The sequence below is a fragment of the Malania oleifera genome, chromosome 11, assembly GCF_029873635.1.
Source record: "Malania oleifera isolate guangnan ecotype guangnan chromosome 11, ASM2987363v1, whole genome shotgun sequence".
Lineage (NCBI taxonomy): Eukaryota > Viridiplantae > Streptophyta > Magnoliopsida > Santalales > Ximeniaceae > Malania > Malania oleifera.
The window spans coordinates 41,395,326-41,417,128 of NC_080427.1; the positions used below are offsets into that span (position 1 = coordinate 41,395,326).

Below are 21,803 nucleotides of genomic sequence, written 5' to 3' on the forward strand. Positions count from 1 at the left end.
TTTATTTGTACAACATTGATTATTTTCATTTCATTTGTATAACATCGTTGTATTATTTATGTATAATTGAGAATGTTTATCATTTTTCCCAACATGTATATGTGAATGAAAGTTGTGCATGACAATTTAGAATGAAACACAATGGTATCACCTATCATACAAGCAATTCTACTCTTATAAAAAAACATATATATATATAAACTGAGGAAAAACTTTAAAATCCAACATTCACTTCTATTTTTTCAGAATAGTATTAAAAACAAATTAAATGGTAAGCATAGAATTTACAATGAATTATCACTTCGCATGTTTTAAAATTGAGAAACATAATTTTGAAAAATATATCAAAGCACACAACTTAAAAACTATTAAGTTAGTAAATAACTTTAAAAATGGAGCAAATTAAAATGCAAAAATCAAAAGCTTGTGAAAATATAGCCAAATTATTTTTATATTTTATTTAAAATATGAGACGTGTCAAAATAAAAATGCTCCTAAATAATCCTCATACCGTTGAGGTAGTGAATCAATAAAGAAAATAGAAAAAGAAAAAGCAGCATTTAAAATATTTCTACGTTAGGGAGTATTTGTTGGACTTTTCCATTTGATGTTGGCAGTAATTGAATTAACAATGTCAACAATTGAATTGGGACCAACCGATTGTAAATATGTTGATTGAATAGAGTGGATGAAAATTTAAAACCAAAATAAAAGCATGGGTTTCATGCACACTCATATGCATTTTCACAATGCTCTCTCACCATAGTTGTAATCTTTTTCACTTTGAAAAAAAAAAGAAAAAATTTCTTCAAAAGAGTGACACGTAAATTTAAGGTCAACATTTACAATTTTTAATTATATTAAAATAAAATTTTTATTTTTTGTAATATGAGATATGATTTCTTAATTTATTATTCAAACTGATTTTCTATAAGGATGAAAAAGTTAAGTATTATATGTGTATATATATATTTCAAGACATTCAAACGGAATTTCAAAAAATCAAAAACCTGAATTGGAGCCTGTTATGTATGTATTCCTAAATTTGGTTGATGTGTGGCAAATTTCGTAATTTGGTTCTGCGAGATTTAAATGACTAGAGTTATCAGCTTTTGATGAATGACAAATTTCACAGGATGGAGTTACGAGATTTAAATGATTAGTGCTATCAGGTTTTGATGCGTGACAAATCTCGCAACACCAAGTTGCGAGATTATGTAAGCATTAAATGGAGAAAATTTTTTCCAAACAGAGTATTATTTTATATTTCGGGTAAAAGCTCATGTTAGCTAATCTAGAGAACAGAAATTACTAGAAGACCCTTTTGCTGAGGGTTGATCCCAAATTAAGTTGGCAAAATTAAGAAGAAGAAGACTTTTTAAGCAAAGCATGAAGTAAAGTTTTCTCCCCACCTGCTCCTCCTCCATTTAGTCGTCGAACATCTACCCGAGATGAAGACAACTCACCGATTCAAGCGAGTCTCAAAGAAACCCGCCAAGAAAACGACTCTGTCGGCCGATTCCAATGGCGTCTTAACGATTCCCGCCGCAAAATCCGTGACCATTAGGGCCAAATACAAAGCTCAATCTCGATCACGGGTCCCAATTTCACCACTGCCTGTCGAGAAAGTGACAATCATGGGTCCCGATTTTTTCCAAATCGACGCTCTAGATCTCGCGCCGCGTCTTCTGGGAAAGTTTCTCAGGAGGGATGATGTTGTTCTTCAGATCACTGAGGTAATATTGAGAGCTCGAATATATATATATTGGATTTCTCTCCATTTTCTCGAGAACCAAACGGAGCATGATAAGGGTGCCCAATAAAGCGGAGTGCTTTTAAACGAAATTGAGCTTGTGGGTGTATTTCAGTGTATAATGATTTGTGGGTTTCGCAGGTAGAGGCTTATAGGCCAAATGATTCAGCTTGTCATGGGCGATTTGGCATTACAGCAAGAACTGCCCCAGTTGTAAGAAACTGATTTATCATTTTTCTATTTAGAAGAGGTTAGTTGATTTCCAGAATAAAATATGATAGAAATAGGCTATATAATAGTTTAGGAAAAAAGTTGTAATGTTATTTTAAGATGAGAAAACAAGATTTGGTTTTATTCCAATCAATATGGAATAGTATTGGAATAGATGTTTATGATAAAATTTGGAAATAGTTATTCATATTGGTAGAAATAACACCAACTTTGTCTTGCCATTTGCATAATTGCATTATAATAAAGAAAGCTATTATACTCCTACACGATAGCTATTCTATTTTCATCCTATTACATTATGTGAATCTAACACAATGTTTCAGTCCCAAATATTTTGATCTTAGCATTTCACTTCTTGAAATTGCAACCAAATTGTATTGTTATCCTTCACTGTTAATGTTGGCCAATGAATATTAACCCACTTGTCAAATGCTTGTTATAAGGTCTCAGTCACAAGTTTGTTGGGTAGGCTAATGGTTGTTAACTAATTTTGATTGTTAAAGGGGATGACTTTGTGAATATGTTCATTTTTGAATTTATCTCTTAATGTTATACCATTCATCGATCTAAGCATTCTTATCTCGGAAACTTTATCCTTTTGGATATGTTGTTTCTTACTTGTCCAACATTCTGATCCATATAGCATAGTTGGTCTTATAGCCGTTCTATAAAACTTTCCTTTTAATTTTAAGGGTTTTCTACGATCACGAAGCACACTTGAAGCACTTATCCATTTTTAGGCCAAATGAGTCAGCTTGTCATGGGCGGTTTGGCATTACAGCAAGAACTGCCCCAGTTGTAAGAAACTGATTTATCATTTTTCTATTTAGAAGAGGTTAGTTGATTTTTGGAATGGAATATGATAGGAATAGGCTGTATAATAGTTTAGGCAAAAAATTATAATATTGTTTTAAGACAAATGAGAGCACAAAATTTGGTTTTATTTCAATCAATATGGAATAGTATTGGAATAGATATCTATGATAAAATTTGGAAATAGATATTCCTAAGTCATTCCATATTGGTAGAAATAACACCAACTTTGTTTTGTCATTTGCATTATAATAGAGAAAGCTATTATACTCCTACACGATAGCTATTCTATAATCTATTTTCATCCTATTACATTATGTGAATCTAACATAATCTAGTCGTTGAATTTTTCACGAGTGCCATTCAACCCCAAATATTTTGATCTTAGCATTTCACTTATTGAAATTGCAACCAAATTGTAATGTTATCCTTCACTGTCAGTGTTGGCCAATGAATATTGACCCACTTGTCAAAAGCTTGTTATAAGGTCTCAGTTACAGGGTTATTGGGTAGGCTAATACTTGTTAACTAATTTTGATTGTTAAAGGGGATGACTTTGTGACTTGTTTGCAAGTTCAAGGAATAGAATGCTAAAATTAGAAGTAGAGGTATTGAAGTACAATTAAGCAAAATTTTAAGAATTAATTGTGCAATTTTCCCTTTAAAAAATTAGAACCACATGTTACCACAGAGAAGTTTAGAAATGAACCCATTTGGATTTTTGGATGCATTGTAATGCTAGTGATTGTTGCTCTGTATTTATAATTGAGTGATTGGATACAGTTTGGACCAGGAGGGCATGCTTATGTGTATCTTTGCTATGGTCTACACACAATGCTAAATATTGTTGCAGACAAGGAAGGAGTTGGAGCTGCAGTCTTGATTCGTTCTTGTGCTCCTGTTAGTGGTAATATTATGAAACTAATAGCTTGGTAGTTTTGAGCTCCTAAAAATTTAGATTAACAAAGGAAGGCTAGAATGCACGTATTGAACTGTATCTATATTACTGTAACTTTCATAAGTTTCACCTAATTAAATATTGTGAGTAATCAAAGATTTGAACTGAAACCATGCCAACAATTTTTCACCATCAGTTGGATTATGTATCTGATAGGATAGCCTCTAATTAAAAGTGATTTCATTCTGCAAAATTTTGCGTAGGCTAATATTCAATAATCTTGGAGTTTGAAATTAGTTTTTATCTTCAAATTACTTTTACGTTGAGAAATTGTTGTTGATGCTTTCTCTGAAGCTGGTTTTAGATCAAAGATAACTTTCCAGATGAATGCTGTAATTTTGTGTGTTAGCTTAGAAATAATTTTACATTGTGAAAAGACTTTTACTCCAAAGCCTTCCCAAATGAGCCCTATGTGACCTTGCGAAGAAGGACTAAAACATAGCAAAAAAGAATGCAGGTAATACATTACAGTAGGAATATAATCGTGTAAGCTTGATGCATATTTTTCCTAAATTTTTCTTTGCGGTAAGGACATGTTTAAGGATCCATAAATTTTTCAAAATCGATTATTAAGAACACATGTCATTTTAAAAAGTTGCTTCTGTCAATTATTTTGAACAAACATTACAGGATTAGAGACTATTCAACAACGTCGAGGTCAGGAAACTGATAAGCCTGTTCTTCTTACAGGGCCCGGAAAGGTCAGTTTCTAACTTTCTATCAAACCTCCACCCCTTCAACATTGTTTTTAACATGGTTGTACACTCACTAAACAATTCTGTATTGGCTTATTTTGACATTTGGATGTGCCATGGACTGCTGTCAATTCTAAAAATTTGATCAAACACACATACTCACAAAGGGAGAAATTTGTGGCTTGTTGTATTCTCCATGGTATTCCTTTTTTCCAGAAATATATATATATATATTCAAGTTGTGCTTCCCTCCCCCACCTCGGGGCTCTTTTTTTTTCCCCTCTGCTGATCTCCATATTTGTAAATTAAGTGCACTATTTTTCCTTTTTCTGGGAATGTATGAATTATGAAAGACAATGTAACGTTAGAGTCTGTTGGGTATTTTATTTAAGCTCTCTCTCTCTCTCATGCACACACACACACACACATGCTTGTGTGCCATGGTTATAGATACTTTGTTATGCTTCCTTCTTGTGATTTCTTATTTATAAAGTTATCTTTGGATAAAAGGTTCATCATTTTGATAGTATAAATCAAAAAACTTTATGAAGTATCAACAATTCCCCCCCCCAAAAAAAAAAGGTATACAATGAACAAAGATGCCAAAGTTGTTATATAAATCATTCATAAAAAAAAAAAAAAAATACAAGAAAGAGAGCCACTTACCTTACTTGTCTTCTGGGGTCTATTTATTCCTTTAAAATCCCTAGAATTCCTCTCTTCCCATATAATTCCAATTATTATTATTATCTTTCAAAAAAGGTGCTTAATGGCATCCCACAAATCCTTCTTCTTTTCCTTTAATAAAAAAAAAAAAACAAAAAAGAATAAAAAAAGAAGAAACAATCCCCTCCAAGGTTAGCTCTAGCACTATCCTTTCTGCCCTGTAACCCAATTAATTCCAAGGGAGTGAAGAGACACAAACCATATTACACATTACTTATGCCCAGATGCAGTGTAACAGAATGTGAGCCGTGACTAACTATCTCACCCTGTTCTTTACACAAGAAATACCTGTTGACTGTAAATAAACCCCTCTTCATCAAATTATCAATAATTGAAGTTTCTTTCCCAAATGGCATCCCTGGTAAGACAGGGCATCTTGGATGGGAAAACTAAGGCCTTTGCTAATCAAAATGATGCTACCAATTTGGACTAGTGCTGCCAAGATTTGAGGCATGGCCTCCCAAGTAGAGGCATGGGCAGCTTGACCTCCGAAGTGAAGATATTTCTTCCAAGTTTTCAATCTAGCCCCTTTGTAGGGCATAAGGAGGAGGCTTTCCAGCTTTTTGCAAACACTGGAAGAAGGGAAAGAAGCTAGTGAAGAGAAAAGATGGTTAGAATAAGAAGAAAAGAAGAGAAGAGAGCTTATGAAGCTGCAATGTTCCATAAATTATGAGAAGAGACAGCGAGGTTAAATATGATTGAAAAGTAAGGTGTATTCCCAAGAAAGGGGGGGTGAATTGAGATTTTAAAATTTCTTTATACCCTTTTTAGTTAATTGTTTCTTAACACATGCAAAGTTGATTTACAATTACAAGTTCAACGGGAAATTAATTTAGTTGTAAACCTTTATGAATGAGAATTCCAATTTGAATACTTCTTTCAAGTTCCTTAGCACATCCAACAACTCAATCTAATCAATCAATGTAAGCTTTCTCAATATGAAACCTTACAACAATTTTGGCAATGCTTCCAATATTCAAATTTAGATTTGAGCTTAAATATATAACTGATGAATAACCTTTATAAACAAGGAAGACTTGATTTCTTCAATATGAAACACAATAGAAAATCCAACCAAGCTTCCAAAACTCAAATATTGATGTTAAATATGTAACATAAAATATGCAAATATGTTAATGAGCTTTGGTATTAATCAATACACTTCCTTTAATTAAGGTTTCCGCAAATGATTAATCAACGTACTTCCTTTAAGGTTTCCGTAAAAGATCAATTAACGTACTCCCTTTAATTAAAGTTTCCGCAATCTCAATAACAAATTAATTTCCAACACTTAAATAAACATCCACGCAATTTATATATGCAGAAAATTAAAGAGTAGGGAAGAGAGTGACACCAATATTTTATGAGGTTCGGCTATCCTCACCTACGTCCCCACCTTAGGCAACACACCTAAGGATTCCACTATGTCACTCCTTTACGGGCGGAGCAAACCTCACACACCCCTTTGCGAGTAGGAGCAACCTTTTACAGTCGCTCCTTCAACTAGGGTGGAGCCCCCTCTCCAAACGATACCCCACGCTCGGTACAACGATTCAACAATTCTAAACTGTCAAGAAAAATAAGAAACAAATTTGGTATACAAAGACACTCTCAACAAGAGTAGATTAGTACTATTTATAGCACAATATACTTCAACAATTAATCAATATAAATAGATGAAACTCAAGAATATATCACCGGGTTTCTTTAAATTTGAAAAATCTTAGTTTAAGCACAGGAGCCTCAAGCTTTAATTCAGCAAATTCGTAGCAATAGCTTTTAGCAAAGTATGCTCTGCAAGAACTCTTTGAATGTGAAAGAATTTGAACAATAGCTGATTTCTTAATTGTTGGTGTATAAAATCCTTTGTCTTAGGAGGTATTTATAGAGTTTAGAAGATGTATTTCGTGTTCCTCAAGTGATTTGGAGTGTTTCCAAAGTTTTCATAACGTTTAGAATTCAAAAACTCAATTTTGGAAACTTCCCGTTAGTTTTAAAAATCTGAATTTGGAAGGGTCAAGCGCGTGGACTTAAGGGGTCAATTGCCTGGACCTTTTTAAATCAGCGTATTTTTGAAACAGTACAGGGTCAGTCGCCTGAGCATGATGGGTCAGTCGCCTGACCCGGTGTTCAGTCGCTTGAACATATATAGTCAGCCGCCTGACAGCTTCGACCACCCTTCAGTATTTTGGTGATAACTTTTTCTATATAACTCCAAATTAGACGTTCTTGGTATCAACAGAAAGCTAAGAGAAAATCCTACAGCTTTCATGTTGAACACTTTTTAAGATATGGAATGTTTGATAGAGAAAAATGCACATTAATGCGGATATAGAAAAAATAACAGAATTTGGAAAATCCTGTTTTGGTGCTTTTCATTCCAAAAATAATTTTAACCTTTTTGAAATAACTTTTGACCTTATAAAAATATTTTTCAAGTATTTTAAAAGGTATCTAGGTCCAAGAAATTAACCTAAGAGGTTCATGCATTCATATTGAAATCGCTTGAAGTACTTACATAAAGACTTCTCAAGACTTTTGACATTTTAAACACTTAAGTCTTCATGTTTTTCCATCTCTTGAGTCTATCTTGACTTCCAACTTCAATTCACTTTAAGTTTCATCAAATCATCTTTGAATCCATGCTTTAATGGTATAAGCTTTATGACATCTTCTTTCTTTGGAGTATAAGTTTTCAATAATCCTTGTGTGCACTTGACCTTGTATTCACATATTAGAATCCTGAAATATCATCACTTAATCAAATATGTTAAGTTCCTCTGATTTGTTATCATTAAAATAAGATTTTAAGCCTTATAAGGCCAACAATGATTTCATGAAATTTCTTGAGAATCAGTTATTAGAAGAAAGTTTGCTATTTTTTTTTTTCAAAGGACTGGATCTGGAAACCACATACCTGGTCTCTCTGCAGAAACATAAAATGGTTTTGTACGATAAAAGAGTCGTTATTTTTCTTGGTTAAGCATCTGGGCTGGGTGGAGTTGGATTCTTCGGCAGCTGCAGTGGTCCTGGTGATGTGGACCAAAGAAGTGATTGTGAAGGAGGATGTGTCTGTGGGTGGATGTTCTATTTTGGTGGACTGTATGGCATAAGAGGGAGGGATTCAAAGAGAGGAGTGCTGCAGGAGGAACTGAGTGTGGCGAAATCAAAGTTGTCCAATCCTTGGTGTGTACGGTGACTTTTATATGGTGGTATACCAAAGAAACAGTCAGGAGGTGTTAGCATCTGCCTGTGAAGGTTTTTCAGATGTCCTGAATTTGTCAGGCTTGATTAGTCGCCTATGAGGCTATGAGAGGGGATTACATGGGCCAATTTAGAGAGAATATTTATTTCCCTTGCCACTCGACTGCTTGTGTTGAGTGGCGCTTCTTGTTTTGTTTTGGCTGCTATGCTGAAACCCCCAGAAGATTTACAAAGTGTGAAATCAAGAGGTGATGGGGTAAATAAATATTATAAAAATGAATTTGATCAAGGAGACTAGTGTGCAGGACCGGAAGGAGGTGAGGAGGGGGGTGGGGGGGAAGCTGATACAAGAGGAAAAAGTTAAAAGAGGGCAGCTGCAAAGGAAGTGTTGGCTTGGATAGTGGATATGAAGGACATCTCATGTAGGCATTGGATCTCAGATCTAAATGCATGAACTTACCGAAAATGTTTGTCACTTGGGTAATTTATTTGCAAAATTATTTTAGCCTCCTTGATATCCATAGAATATACCCCCAAGTTTAATTTGTCTGGTTACCGTTTACGATTAGCTATTCTGGACATGAAAGATGTCACGATGAGATTATTGATATATATGATCTCAAACATTTGAAACTGTTCTTATTTGTTTTTCCATGATTTTTTTTTTTTTTTTCAAAATAATTTGCGGTAGGCTTGACCAACATAGGAAGGGAGAAAGTTTTCAAGGCCTTGTAAACTTGAACTCACCCTTCACTTATAAGGTAGCAGACACCTCTACTATATGAGGGCTCTTTAAATAAACCAAGCCCTTGGCACTTGAATACATGGAGTGAGCACGTGCAAAATAGATATTGATAAACAATTCATTATTTTTTTAGTCAGGTTAATTAAATTTCAATTTTCCAAATTCTGAATGGCAGTTATTTAAGGTACTTAACTATGTTGCAAAAGGTTCTCTCTTTTCTAAGAGACGTGAATCAGTCTACCTAAACTAAGTTGCAGGTCCCGGAAATCTCAAGGTTTCATTTTCTCCATAATTTGAGGTCATCTTGCGTTTGATTTGTTGCACAAAATCATGGGCATATAATTCATTTATGCAAAATGCAATCTAACACCGGGCTTCATTGCATCTTGGACGTGCTGAGCAAATTCCATATTGCGCACCAGATTTGTAATGGTGTGGACGAATTAAGCCCCAGGGAAAGTGGCATTGCCACAAACTTTGAAGCTATTTCCTTAGTATTAATCCATTCTCTGTTGTTCTTACAGGGCCCTGGAGAGTTTTAATTTCTAGTTGTAATATGTACTTAGGATGCTAGTTACACATGGTTAATACTTTGTGAGAGAGATGATGGGGTCCATAAAACTTCCCTCATGTACCCCAACTATTGGGGAGCCAATAAACGGCATTCCCCTACTATGAACACACTAGGATGTTAAGACGGATCTCTGGCAAGTATTTTTCTGAAAGTGAAGATTAGATATTAAAGCATTTGTCACATTCAGCTGTGTTTTTCCCCAACTAGGCACCTGATACAATTAGGTAAGACGGTTCAAGCTTTAGGTACCACCAAGGACTAGGAGAAAAATAGTGGAAAAGAACATAGATGATAATGAGGACAAAAAAGGCAAGTTGGCTCATGGCCTTACTTCATACGGAGTCTATTTATTTTTTACTTAACAGCGCCAAATCGAAAGAGGAGACCTTATGAGGGAAAAAAAGCAAGTTGGCTCATGGCCTTACTTCATACATAGTCTATTTAATCTTGCATAACAGCGCCAAATTGAAAGAGAAGACTCTTATAGCCAATTCAAAACAAAGGAGGCCAATGTTTTTCTTTAGTTTTATCTCTTGTAGTTTAGTTAAGCTCCATTTGGAACTTGGATAATGTTGGAGAAAAGAAAGAAAAATATGAAGAAATCCACTTTTTGTTGTTTGGGTTGTCAAGGAAGTGAGAAAGAAAATGAAATATGTACTTAACCTCGACTTTCCATTTTTCTTAATTTGTAATCATATTTGAACAAATTTTCGTTCTTAATTTTTATTTAATATATAGAGAAAATATTAAAACTTGATTTTTTTAATTTTGTTTTTCTTCCCCCCATTTTTTTCTCACAAAACCCTGGAGTCAAACTGGGCATTAGTGTGAATGCTGCTTTTTCAGGTTGGGCAAGCACTGGGAATTTCAACTGGATGGTCTACCCATCCCCTTTACTCTCCAGGTAAGTTTCCCCATCTTGCTTTTGATTATGCCTGTGAGCAAGCATAGACTGAATCCATGTAATAGTTTCTCTGAAGTGAACAAATTGGTGTGAGCAGGTGGTTTAGAACTCTTAGATGGGCCAGAGCCAGAGAAGATTCTGATTGGTCCACGTGTTGGTATTGAATATGCTTTGCCTGAGCATGTTGAGGCTCTGTGGAGATTTGCCATTGCTGGTTCACCCTGGATAAGTGCTCCCAAAAACACACTCAAGCTCCCCCACTGATTTGAAACTTCAACCCAGTGTTATGCTCCTGTTGGGAGATTTTATTTTCATTTTTTTCTCTTTGGGTTGTGGAGTGGGGAAGTAGGAAAGGGTAGAAAAAGAAAGCTATGGAAATGTGAAATATTTAAAGAAAAGATTGTCAACCATGCTAGTCCCATCCAATGAAATCACTCTCATCGGGTTATATGTGGCACCTATCATCGTGCCACATAAAAGCCACTGTTAAAGCAATTTCATTGGACGGGATGGCTGATGGGAAGATCACCCCTTTTTTGGGACAATTTTAAAGGGACAATCATTATGTCACAGCCAGCTTTGAAATATATTGATTTTACCTTCTTTAAAATATTTCGATCCGAGTGTTTTCTAACATATTTGAGTTGGTTTTTTTTTGGAGAGCATGCTCATTGGTTCATCTTTTAAGGTTCGTAGATTGTTTATTCTTAAGAATAGAATAATTATAAGAATATGATAATTTAAATGAAAAAACCAATTCTCATTGTAAAGTGACAATACAAATATATTTTTATTGATTCATAGCATGAAATAAATGAGTGACTATTCTCAGTTTGATCATGAGAATATATACTCTACTCTTATTTCATGATTGCCGGAACAAAATAAGTGTTTGAATGAGTGATTTATTTAATATATAAATAAGCTTTATTATTTTATCCTATTCAATTCTATTCTTAGTAAGAGAGTTTATGATTAAAATTTAAAGCAAAATGGGGTTTCAACTGTGCCCTTCAATCTCTATAACTTGAAACATTAGAGATCCAAAATCTGCTTTGAGTGGTAATCTTGAATACACTATCTATTCTTAACTGTAGAATATCAGAATAGAAGAATTTGATAGTTTTTTTTTTTTCAAAAAAAGTGTTATAGATAGATATAGGATTTATGGGGTAATTACTTAGAAGTATATTTTGTGCATAAGCAGTGGTGCATGTGATTTAATTCGATGCAAAGCGAAAAACCTTACTAGGGCTTGACATGCTGAGTAGTATTTACTTTTCTAATTAGAGATCAGCGTTTAAGAAACTTGGCAAAATAGTCCCGCAACTTCGGAAAAAAAGTGTTAGTCACTGTAAAAACAAAGCTAAACAAACAAAATGGTATTTTTCTTTTAATGAAACTATGATAAGGTATAGATGAAAACTAATCATTCACAAATTTTACAAACAAAAATTTCTTATTCTTTTTCTATTTCTTGCAATATAGAATGACATGACTTTTACATGAGTCAATTTTTTTTATAAAAAAAATTATTACGTTTATATAAAATTTTCATTACATTATGTTTCATTTTATTCCCAAGAATAAACATTTTATGAATACATAACCTAATTTAGCTACCTATGTTATTTCAATGCATAAAAATAAAATCTTTAAGTATAAATATATTGTTTGAAAGGTAAGTATATCACTATTATTTTGAATTAATAATAGTGCAAGACGTAGATATTCTCATTATATTTCACCCTATTCCCAAAAATAGACATCACATGAACCAAACATAGCCTAACTTTGTTAATACTACACATACTTCCAAAATATATAATTTGGGCTCACTATAAACATCAACCCTATTTTGAATTCGAGATTTCCGCCGGAGGTTCAGGTTGCCATGTTTATCCCCTGAAACTTGCCGCTCAAGAAACCTTTGTTTCTATGTATATACACCCATAAACAGCAAACAGAGTACCAAGAAAAACCAAAAGGATACACCAACATCTCCCTTCCCTGTTTTCTCCTCTCAGGTATTTTGCGATTGTGTTCTGTGACCATCTCCATTCACAGCAATGGCGTACAGAGAAGAATACTATGGTCATGGTAGATCCTTCGAGCAGTATTACTGCTGCTACCCCTTCTCCTGCATTGGGAAATTGCACCTGGAAAACGGGGATAAAGTCATAATGCCTGCTTCGGCTCTGGAGCTTCTGGTCTCCATGGGGATTGATTATCCGATGCAATTTGAAATCCAGAGCCCCTCTTCGGGCCGGGTCTCCCACTGTGGAGTTCTGGAGTTCAGTGCGGAGGAAGGCAGTGTCTTCGTTCCGAACTGGATGATGAAGAATTTGCAAGTGGGGAAAGGAGAGATAACGCTGATCAAGAACAGGATTCTTCCCAAGGGTACTTTCATGAAGTTGCAGCCTCACAAGAAGGACTTCATAGATCTCAACAACCCAAAAGCTGTGCTGGAAACAACACTGAGGAACTTCTCGTGTCTGACTGCGGGCGATACCGTTGTGATTTTGTACAACGGTAAGGAGTTTGCCATTGATGTGGTGGAAACCAAGCCGTCCTCTGCCATAAGCATCATCGAGACAGACTGCGAGGTTGAATTTGCGCCTCCATTGGACTACAAGGAACCTGTAAAACCAGCAAAAGTTAGTGAAAAGTTGGCACTCAGTGAGGCTCAAGAGAAACCAGGAGCGGCCGAAGAACCCAAGTTCAGGCCGTTCACGGGTGTGGCAAGACGCGTGGATGAGAAGCCTCTGAAAGAATCAGCCTTACCTGCTGCCTTGCCTCCTCCCATGGAGAAGAACCCAGTGCCTGCTGGTGCTGAGAGGATTAGGGGAGCACACACAAAATCGGGAAAGCTCATGTTTGGCTCCAATGCGGTCCGGCAAGAAGAAACATTGAAGAATGAAGAACAGAAGTTCATACCATTCACAGGGAAGAAGTACACCTTGATAGATTGACCCCTATCGGCTTTTTTGCTTTCTTTAAAAACTTTTGGCCTCTGCACTGGAATGCCATATTCAAGTGTAGTAGAATTAGGAGATGTTTTAGCAGTGTGAAAGATGGTTTAGTTTTTGCTCTCTGTTTTCCTCATCTGTGGTGATTATTATGTCAGTATGTCACTCTTCCCAGTACCTTGAAAAGTCGTCAATGGTGTTTCTACCATGTTTGAGATTTCTTTACTTGGTGTTCTATTTTTCCAGGAGGGAGTGGGGGGGGGGGGGGGGGGTGGGCAGTGTTTTTTTCCCAAATTATTTGACTACACATGGAGTTTTTTCCTTTTTAAACTTTATTTCATATAAAAATATTTAATAAAGGTATGTATTTGATACTTCCTAAAACTCAACTGGCAAAAGATGATAAACAAAATTAAATACTTAGTTAAATTTTTAGTTATTAAATTTTTGTAAAAAAATACATCTCATAAGCATTTTGTAGTAATATATTATAATTACTAAGTATTTTTGTGACTTATTAGTAATATTTATTTTTCATATATTTTTAAAAATAATAATAAATAATATTTTTTTTTGTTATTTTGATGTCAATTAGTTGGTTTAAAACAGATAGATCAGTTAAATGACCATAATAAAGCATTGAATAATTAGTTAATAGAAATAAGTGTCATTTTTCTTAGCATTGGCCGAGCATTAAAAAAAATCTCAATTTTTATTTATTTTATGCTAAATAAAACAATACATATTTTTGCATAAACACTACTGCTGAATTATTTGATTTTTATATTATTTTATTTTTATTTCTATGTTCTTTTACTTTATTGGCTATTGTTATTTAATTAATGCGTGAACTGCGCCACACTGGACCATCCTGCATTTTCGAAGCATCAAATGGTAAATAAAGTTCTTTCCGTACCTTTATTAAATAATTTTATATGAAATAAAACCAACAAAGGAAAAAACTCTACATAAACAAGTAAGATACTTTAACCCTAAATTTGGTATGCAACAATGAAATTGTTTGAGAGAGAAATGGGATGATATATTACAAGGGGAATATGTAAAACTAAAAACCAATTCCATTGCATTTCATTCCATTCTTGTACCAAACAAATTACAGCGATGAGAAACAAATGAAAAAGCAGGCTGAGTCATTGAATAGAACAAGAATCAACCAATCCCAGGATGTGGTTCAAGTGGTAGTGCGGATTGTAGGAATACCTTTCACGAGGTCAAGTGTTCAAATCCTCCCAGACTCGTTTCCGCCCCTGGACTCCTGAATTTACCATCTCTTTGAAGTTGTGGGATCAACTTCAAGGGACGCAAGATTAATCACGTGGACCGTAAAATGAATGCGTGGACACCCAGTGCGTAATCCAAAAAAAAAAAAGAACAAAAATCAACCAGCCAACAAACATAGAAAGCAATCACCTTTTTTCTTTTGCAGTGTACTTTGATTTAATATTCAGATATAATTATATAAACCTTACAAACAATAACGCAACTGTGGGTTTTGCTGTGTCAACAGCTGGAAAATTTCATTTGCATTCTCAAGCAAATCAGCAGTTGAAAAAAAAAAAAATTGCAGATTTATTCCCCTCAGCACCAAATCATCAAGGTACAAGAACAAAACTTGATTAAACACAAGAAATTGAGAGAGAAAAAGTAGACAAATCAGAGCAATTAGCGCACACAGCTAATAGGACCACAGAAAATGCACAATGAGAATTACAAAACTATGATACAAATATACAAACTTGGAATGGGCAGCTTGCCAGAGCCACAAAGAATACCAACACCCAGCACAGGGCCATCAAATACAAAATGCATACACTACCATATTTGACAACCTAATATACTGATATAATGCACCTCAACTGAAACTTAAAATCTTCGACACTAGGCATCCAGAGGGAAAAAATGTCATCTGCAGAGTAGAAAAGATAATGGGTGTTAGAAAAAATTGAAATAAAATCATGAGAAGAAAAAACCAAGCTACAAAGTTACCAGTACCATTGCCTGAAAACAAGCAATGAAGTATGAACTGGTTGGTCCTGAGGTCAGGTAGCCACTGCTTGATTGTTGTAGTATTCTGGGCAGCAATTAGCAAATGGCAAATCACAACTTGTTCATCCCTTATGTGCTGCGGGAGCATTTCCTTAAAATTAAATGCTTTACTGGTACCCTTCCTCATTCCCTTAAAATTTAATGCTTTACTGGTATCCTTCCTCATTTATTAGAATGTGAGTGGCTATAAAACTCAGTGAAATCAAGCCTAAACAGGAGGAACTTCAAATCAATGTGCTGTTGCACAGGTAATTGAGAAATGAATCCCTCAAGCAGTGATGAATACTCTTTTGCAACTGCATCCAGCTCTTGTCCCATATTTCTAAGAAATTCACTGGCACGTTGTGTTAGGGCCTTCCGACCCTCACTAACCCATGATCCAGACTCCGAAAATTTACCAACTTGATGCCTCCGTGATTTGGTTTTATCTTGAGATGTCAAGGAAGATTCCACAGTTCTGTATAATGAAAAAAATAAGACCCACCAGTCAATGATAATCTAATAAACTGAAGCGCTCTTAAATATGAAAATTTTATCCACATATATAAAATTATAAATAATGGAAAAAGAAGATCAATACCTTGCCTGCAATTCACTGATACCTTCATACAACCGATCCACATGACTTCGGAAACGCAATATAAGGTCAAACAATGCAAAGAGTGCCTTATAAAGGGTTTGTGATCGTTCACCAAGGAGAGACTTCTCCACAATTGAACTCAGGTACTTATCATGTGCTGCAAGTAAATCATCAAGATCCTTAGCTAATTCCATTTCATTTGAGAAGTTAGACCATGACACCTCCAAGACTTCAAACATGATGTAATATTGCAAGTTTGTAACAAAATGATTCATCTCGTCCCAAAGGACTTGGCATCGCCTCAGTGTTAAAAGCAACTGCATTTTAACTACATGTTGCAGCTTAGTGTAGGAGTGTGAAGCTATACAATTTGGCTTCATGGTCTTCCAAGCACCAATAAGTGCATGCTCTACCCGTCTAAGTTTCCACAAGAAATTGAAGATTTTTAAATACCTTGCCATTACAGTCTCTGTGAAGACTGTATTTAGTGGGACTCTTGCATCATATTCTAAAGAAAATATATCCCAACCCCTGTCACCAGTGCCATGCGGCATCATTTTGACTCTCAATCTATCCAATATGTCAGGATCATCATATTGTGCATTAGATGATCGGATTGCACTTTCCAGCAGACCAGCTAACTTAAATGAGCTAATGGTGTTAGCAGGCTCGGACAGCTCAGGCCCAACAATATCCATCAAATACTGAACAAAATCACCTTGCCCAAGAAGTAAGTAACGCTTAATTGCAAGACAATGCTCTTTGAATTTGTACTGCTTATGCATAACATCCATCAAATGCTTATCAATTATCTTTGCTGCTTCAATAACTAGAGACTCAAGTGCATCAGTTTCCCCATATCCGAGACCTCCTCTCCTAGTTGTAGTCCCCGCTGCAGCCGCAGCTTCTGTTGCAGCATCAGCCCAACCACGATCCTCACAGCAAACGCGAAGAAAATTTATTGACTTCCCAGTCCTTAATATGCGCTGAGCCAGAGATTGAGAGATAAAAGAAGGAAGCATGGCAGCATGGAGCCGGTAACCTTCCCTCCAGAGAGACTCCGCTTTCACAGGCTGGCCCAGAACAAAAAATTCTGCAAAAAGATCCTCCAATTCCCCTTCCAAAACCCAACTCCTGACCATTTCAAACAGGGGAGAACACACTCGACGAAGTAGACGCCTCATAAACTCATGCACAAGAGGGTCACCATGTTGGGCATGCATGTGAATAGCCCCCGCCATTGCTCCACCCCTCAAAACCCTACACTTATCAACTAAAACAGCCATTAACCTCATCTTCACCATTGGCTCTGCAAGCCAAACTGAGAGTCTCCTCAAAGAAAGATAATCCCTTGAACTCGCAGTTTCAGAAACCAGCGGAATCGGATTCATCGCTTGCGCTTCTAGCACGGCCAACAATTTATAATAATCTGAAAGCTCGTCTTGTAATGCAGCACAAAATGCCTGCCCTACAGTCCCCACATCTTCAGCAGGAAACCGATCCATGCTCTCAGAAATATAGCCCTTAACCTTCCGAAACAACCAGCCCAGCTCACAAAGCTTCCGAACCATAGTCCTTGTTGCTCTAGGAACTTTAATCAAATCTGAAAATACATACCCATCAGCATTCTTCTCAAATTTCACATACTTCCCATCAATTCCTTGACAAGCATACAACACATCTCTCACCAAAACCTCTTCAGAGACCTCATTTTCTTCTTTCAACAAGCTCGCAAACTCTCGAAATGCTATATCCCGAAGATTTTCCGGGTCCTTCGAAACCAACAAAACCCCACCACTCCACCCCTTTTCCACAGCTTCCCGACTGCGTAAAACCCTAGAATTATCATTCAAAACCCTCGAATTATCATTCATAGCCCTAGAACTACCATTGGATTCGGCATCAAACAATGCGGGTAGACCACCGGACAATGCTGAAGAGGCAAAGAGACCTGAAGAAATCCTAGAATCAGACAACCGATTCTTGGAATTTCTCCGATCTTCGGAGATAACTTTAAGCAAATAAAGCACAGCCCACTTATTTTTAACGCTTCCGGGGCCAGATTTCGCGTCGAATTTGGTGTAGAGATCGGCGAAAGTTAAGGCTTCGGATGACTTACCTTGGGTGGCAAGTCGGCGCTTGATGGACTCGGCCATGGCGGCGGAGTCGGCGGCGATCGTCGGCGTCATACAGCTCGAGAGCATCCGAACGGCGTAGCGAAGAGAGCGATCGAAGTCGAGTGAAGAAGTAGGGTTTGAGGCGCCCTGTGCAACTAGGCGCTGGACGAGCTCTTTGACTAGATCTGTGACCTTGTGGTCTTCCATGGCGAGGAAGACGGTGGAGAGAGAGAGAGAGAGAGAGAGAGAGAGAGAGAGGAGAGAGAATTTGGGGGAGAAGGATGAGAGAGACGATGAGATTTTGAGGGTTTTTGATTTTTTTGTGGGCGCGGAAATGGAAGTATTTTCCTTCTTTTCTGAAAACCCTTCTCCATTTTTTTTTTTTGGGAAAACTTCATTCAATTTTTTGTAAATAAATTCTTTTTTTTTTTAAATTGATTGTTTCATCATGTTATTTTTAAATTGTCACTTAAATTTTAAAAATTTTATGAGTACACCAAATAAAGTAAATTTGATAGGATAATCCATGGCTGGTTACGTGAGTTGAGATATTAAAATTCATATTCAACTAATTTAAGTTACGAATTTATGACGATTTGAATAAGATAATTCATGATAGATGACGTCTGTCATTTCCATCCCTAACATAAATTTTTTTTTACCATCTAATAAACAGTTTATTTTGTAACATAATAACTAAAATAATTTTTAAAATTATAATTTAGTAATTATTAAACATTTAATAACTAATCATAAAATTACAATTTTTTATATTTTAAAAAAATATGAATTTAAAGACTTTTGTTTAATCACAAGAAAATTGATCATTTGGATTTGAATTTCAATGTTGGAATAAGATAGACCCAGAAGCACATACAGTAGTACAAGATTTGGGAGTGTAGGGCTAAACATTGATTAATAAAGCTTATGCTAATTGAATTGATACTAAATAAGTAATGACATATGGAATTACAAATAAATTTAAATATTAATAATTGACGGATAGACAGATATCTATCGGATAAAATCCTAAATCCGTCAACCGACTCATTAGAAATTGATAAGAAATGTTTAAACCATATTCGATTCATTTAATAAACGGATTGGTTATGAATCGATTTAAGTGGGTCGGATCCCGTTCATGTTAACAGATTTTTATCCATTTTGTTATGTCTAATTTATTAGTTGTTTTTTTCCCTATCTCGAAGTGAGAACAAAAAATAAAAACAAAATCGTATCAAACATCCCCTAAGAATATGCTTACCAAAAATACACACTTTAGTTACTATCATTATTAATTAAATTTTTTGTAAATAAATTCTTTTTTTTTTTAAATAGATTGTTTCATCATGTTATTTTTAAATTGTCAATTAAATTTTAAAAATTTTATTAGTACACCTAAGAAAGTAAATTTGATAGGATAATCCATGGCTGGTTATATGGGTTGAGATATTAAAATTCATATTCAACTAATTTAAGTTACGAATTTATGATGATTTGAATAAGATAATTCATGATAGATGACGTCCGTCGTTCCCATCCCTAACATAATTTTTTTTTTTACCATCTAATAAACAGTTTATTTTGTAACATAATAACTAATTATTATTAATTATTGATAACTAAGAATATGCTTACCAAAAATACACACTTTAGTTACTATCATTATTAATTATTGATAAACACGTTTCAATAATGGTTCCACAATCAAAGATTGTTCGAGAATAGGAAACAAAGATGCACAAAAAACGGAAAAAGGGTCTTAGAAAGAGGCAAATAACTCCTAAGGTCAATATTTTTTCTTCATAGATATGGAGAATTTCCCCCCCCCCCCCCCCCAAAAAAAATTTATAGAGTTGTAGAGGGCTTGAAGACCTCCCTTATATAGAACTAAAGTTGGTCTAATAAAAGGGAAGAATAGCTTATTTCTCAAGCTTGATAAGATTATTAGCCTTTCATTATTGTTTTCGTGGATTTGGTTTGAGAAATTATATAGGGATCTCTCCCTTTACGTGCTTGTGTGTCAGTTTTATAAATTATGCACATATTGAAAATAGGTCCCCTTATTTATGAAAAATTATATAAGGGACCTCTCCCTCCTTGTGTCTGTATGTTTGAATTTAGATGTTAGATATATGACAAATTGATCTTATATTCATTAATATTAGACATGTAAAGAGAAAGATCCATTTTTAATGTGTAGAATTTATGAAACAAATACACGAACACATGAAGAGGAAGATTACTTATATAATTTCTCTCTATTTGCATATATGATATTAATAAATGAAAAACTAATTTATCACATATCTAACATTTAAATACAAATACAAAAACACATGAGGGAAGGTCTCCTATATAATTTCCCGTTTGGTTCATAACATCTTTTAAGATGCCCAAAAAAGTGATACTCATGACATCACATTCCCAAATTTGTTTTGACATAAGAATTTGGTATGACAAAAATGATCACATTCCCAAGAAAAAGGATTCTCATGAAACTTACTCATGGACAAGGTGGGAATAATTTGTCTACATTAACTTTAAATTCTTTAGTGTAACTTTAGAAGTCAAATTTAAATTATATTATTCTTTTCTCTCTAACCACATTTTCAAAAATTAGCTTTTCTTTTTCTCTCCTTTTTGCTCTATATATGTTTATTTGTAGTAAGCCATTCTGCAACATCTGCATTTTGAAAACTTAATCAAAGCACTTGATTCTCATACGATTCTATAATGCTTTTAAATGCATTCTAGTGCTTGGAGCTGACTCTTCAAAACTTCAAATCATGACACTACATTTTCACTTGTTTCTCCTAATATGTGGCTCATATAGTGAGTGAAAGGCACGCACAAAGAGAAAATATGGTGAAAACAGAATGTTGGTATTTGTTGAGGAAACTGTCAACGGTTGCCCTGCATCCATCAACAATTTGGTCCAATTTTAGAGAGGTTTTGTTCTCGGTATTAAACCGTCGACGATTTGGCTCGAGAACCCAGCACATATTTTCAAATTTGAATTGGGATGTTAAGTTGGTTGGATTTTAGAGGGAGAGCCTTCGAGAAACTTTATATATACATTGTATATGTTGTATTTGTAATGATGTTTCGTGTCTTTGACACAAGGTAGTAAAAGTCATATTGTCGATTACTCTCGTGGATGTAGGCATTACCGAATCATGTAATTCCTTTGTGTTTTAGTTATTGCTTTCATTATTATCTTTGTGATTGGTGTTCTATATATTTCACCGTTGAGTGCTATATTTGTAAGATCATTTTTATTCTGCTGTGCAATTCGTTTTTCACAAGACAAGTAGAATAAAAATTCATAATGTCGCATTTGAGAGTATGAACTTCGAATCTTGAATTTGTATTTTGGTAAATTTGGACAAATTTAAATATAATTTTATATAATATCTTATTTAAACCCAATACAACTCCAAATCTAAAGTCTCTCCAAATAAACT

At 35.0% G+C, this 21,803-nt stretch overlaps 3 protein-coding genes across 6 annotated transcripts; 2 read left to right on the plus strand and 1 right to left on the minus strand.

The window, feature by feature from the left end:
• The first annotated feature begins 1,340 nt into the window (after positions 1-1,340).
• Positions 1,341-11,213, plus strand: LOC131167840 (DNA-3-methyladenine glycosylase). Its single transcript, XM_058126843.1, has 6 exons — positions 1,341-1,736; positions 1,895-1,966; positions 3,581-3,704; positions 4,386-4,456; positions 10,546-10,603; positions 10,701-11,213. The coding sequence occupies exons 1-6, from the start codon at positions 1,452-1,454 to the stop codon at positions 10,865-10,867; spliced, it is 777 nt and encodes a 258-aa protein (XP_057982826.1). The 5' UTR covers positions 1,341-1,451; the 3' UTR covers positions 10,868-11,213.
• A 112-nt stretch (positions 11,214-11,325) lies between these two features.
• LOC131167839 (uncharacterized) lies at positions 11,326-13,793 on the plus strand. Its single transcript, XM_058126842.1, has one exon. It carries the CDS (start codon positions 12,673-12,675, stop codon positions 13,573-13,575), a length of 903 nt encoding a protein of 300 aa, XP_057982825.1. The 5' UTR covers positions 11,326-12,672; the 3' UTR covers positions 13,576-13,793.
• Positions 13,794-15,138: 1,345 nt separating this feature from the next.
• On the minus strand, positions 15,139-18,658 carry LOC131168591 (gamma-tubulin complex component 3). 4 transcript variants are annotated; one of them, XR_009140357.1, is made up of 3 exons: positions 16,220-18,658; positions 15,586-16,096; positions 15,139-15,499 (listed from the first exon to the last, which is right to left on the minus strand). XR_009140357.1 is itself a non-coding variant. In XM_058128145.1 (2 exons), the coding sequence occupies exons 1-2, from the start codon at positions 18,541-18,543 to the stop codon at positions 15,802-15,804; spliced, it is 2,619 nt and encodes an 872-aa protein (XP_057984128.1). In that variant the 5' UTR covers positions 18,544-18,636; the 3' UTR covers positions 15,139-15,801. The 4 variants fall into 4 exon arrangements, 2 of the variants coding, with proteins under 2 accessions (XP_057984128.1, XP_057984130.1); XR_009140358.1 differs by having other exon boundaries at positions 15,580-16,096; XM_058128145.1 differs by having other exon boundaries at positions 15,139-16,096; positions 16,220-18,636.
• Positions 18,659-21,803: the final 3,145 nt, after the last annotated feature.

What these genes read in the sequence shown, in the direction of transcription:
- LOC131167840 (XM_058126843.1), top strand. Translation starts at nt 1,452, where the DNA reads ATGAAGACAACTCACCGATTCAAGCGAGTCTCAAAGAAACCCGCCAAG. An exon ending in TTGTTCTTCAGATCACTGAG is followed by an intron (nt 1,737 to 1,894) that starts GTAATATTGAGA and finishes TGGGTTTCGCAG; the next exon opens with GTAGAGGCTTATAGGCCAAA. An exon ending in CCATCCCCTTTACTCTCCAG is followed by an intron (nt 10,604 to 10,700) that starts GTAAGTTTCCCC and finishes TGGTGTGAGCAG; the next exon opens with GTGGTTTAGAACTCTTAGAT.
- LOC131167839 (XM_058126842.1), top strand. Translation starts at nt 12,673, where the DNA reads ATGGCGTACAGAGAAGAATACTATGGTCATGGTAGATCCTTCGAGCAG.
- LOC131168591 (XM_058128145.1), bottom strand. Translation starts at nt 18,543, where the DNA reads ATGGAAGACCACAAGGTCACAGATCTAGTCAAAGAGCTCGTCCAGCGC. An exon ending in ATCAGTGAATTGCAGGCAAG is followed by an intron (nt 16,097 to 16,219) that starts GTATTGATCTTC and finishes TTCATTATACAG; the next exon opens with AACTGTGGAATCTTCCTTGA.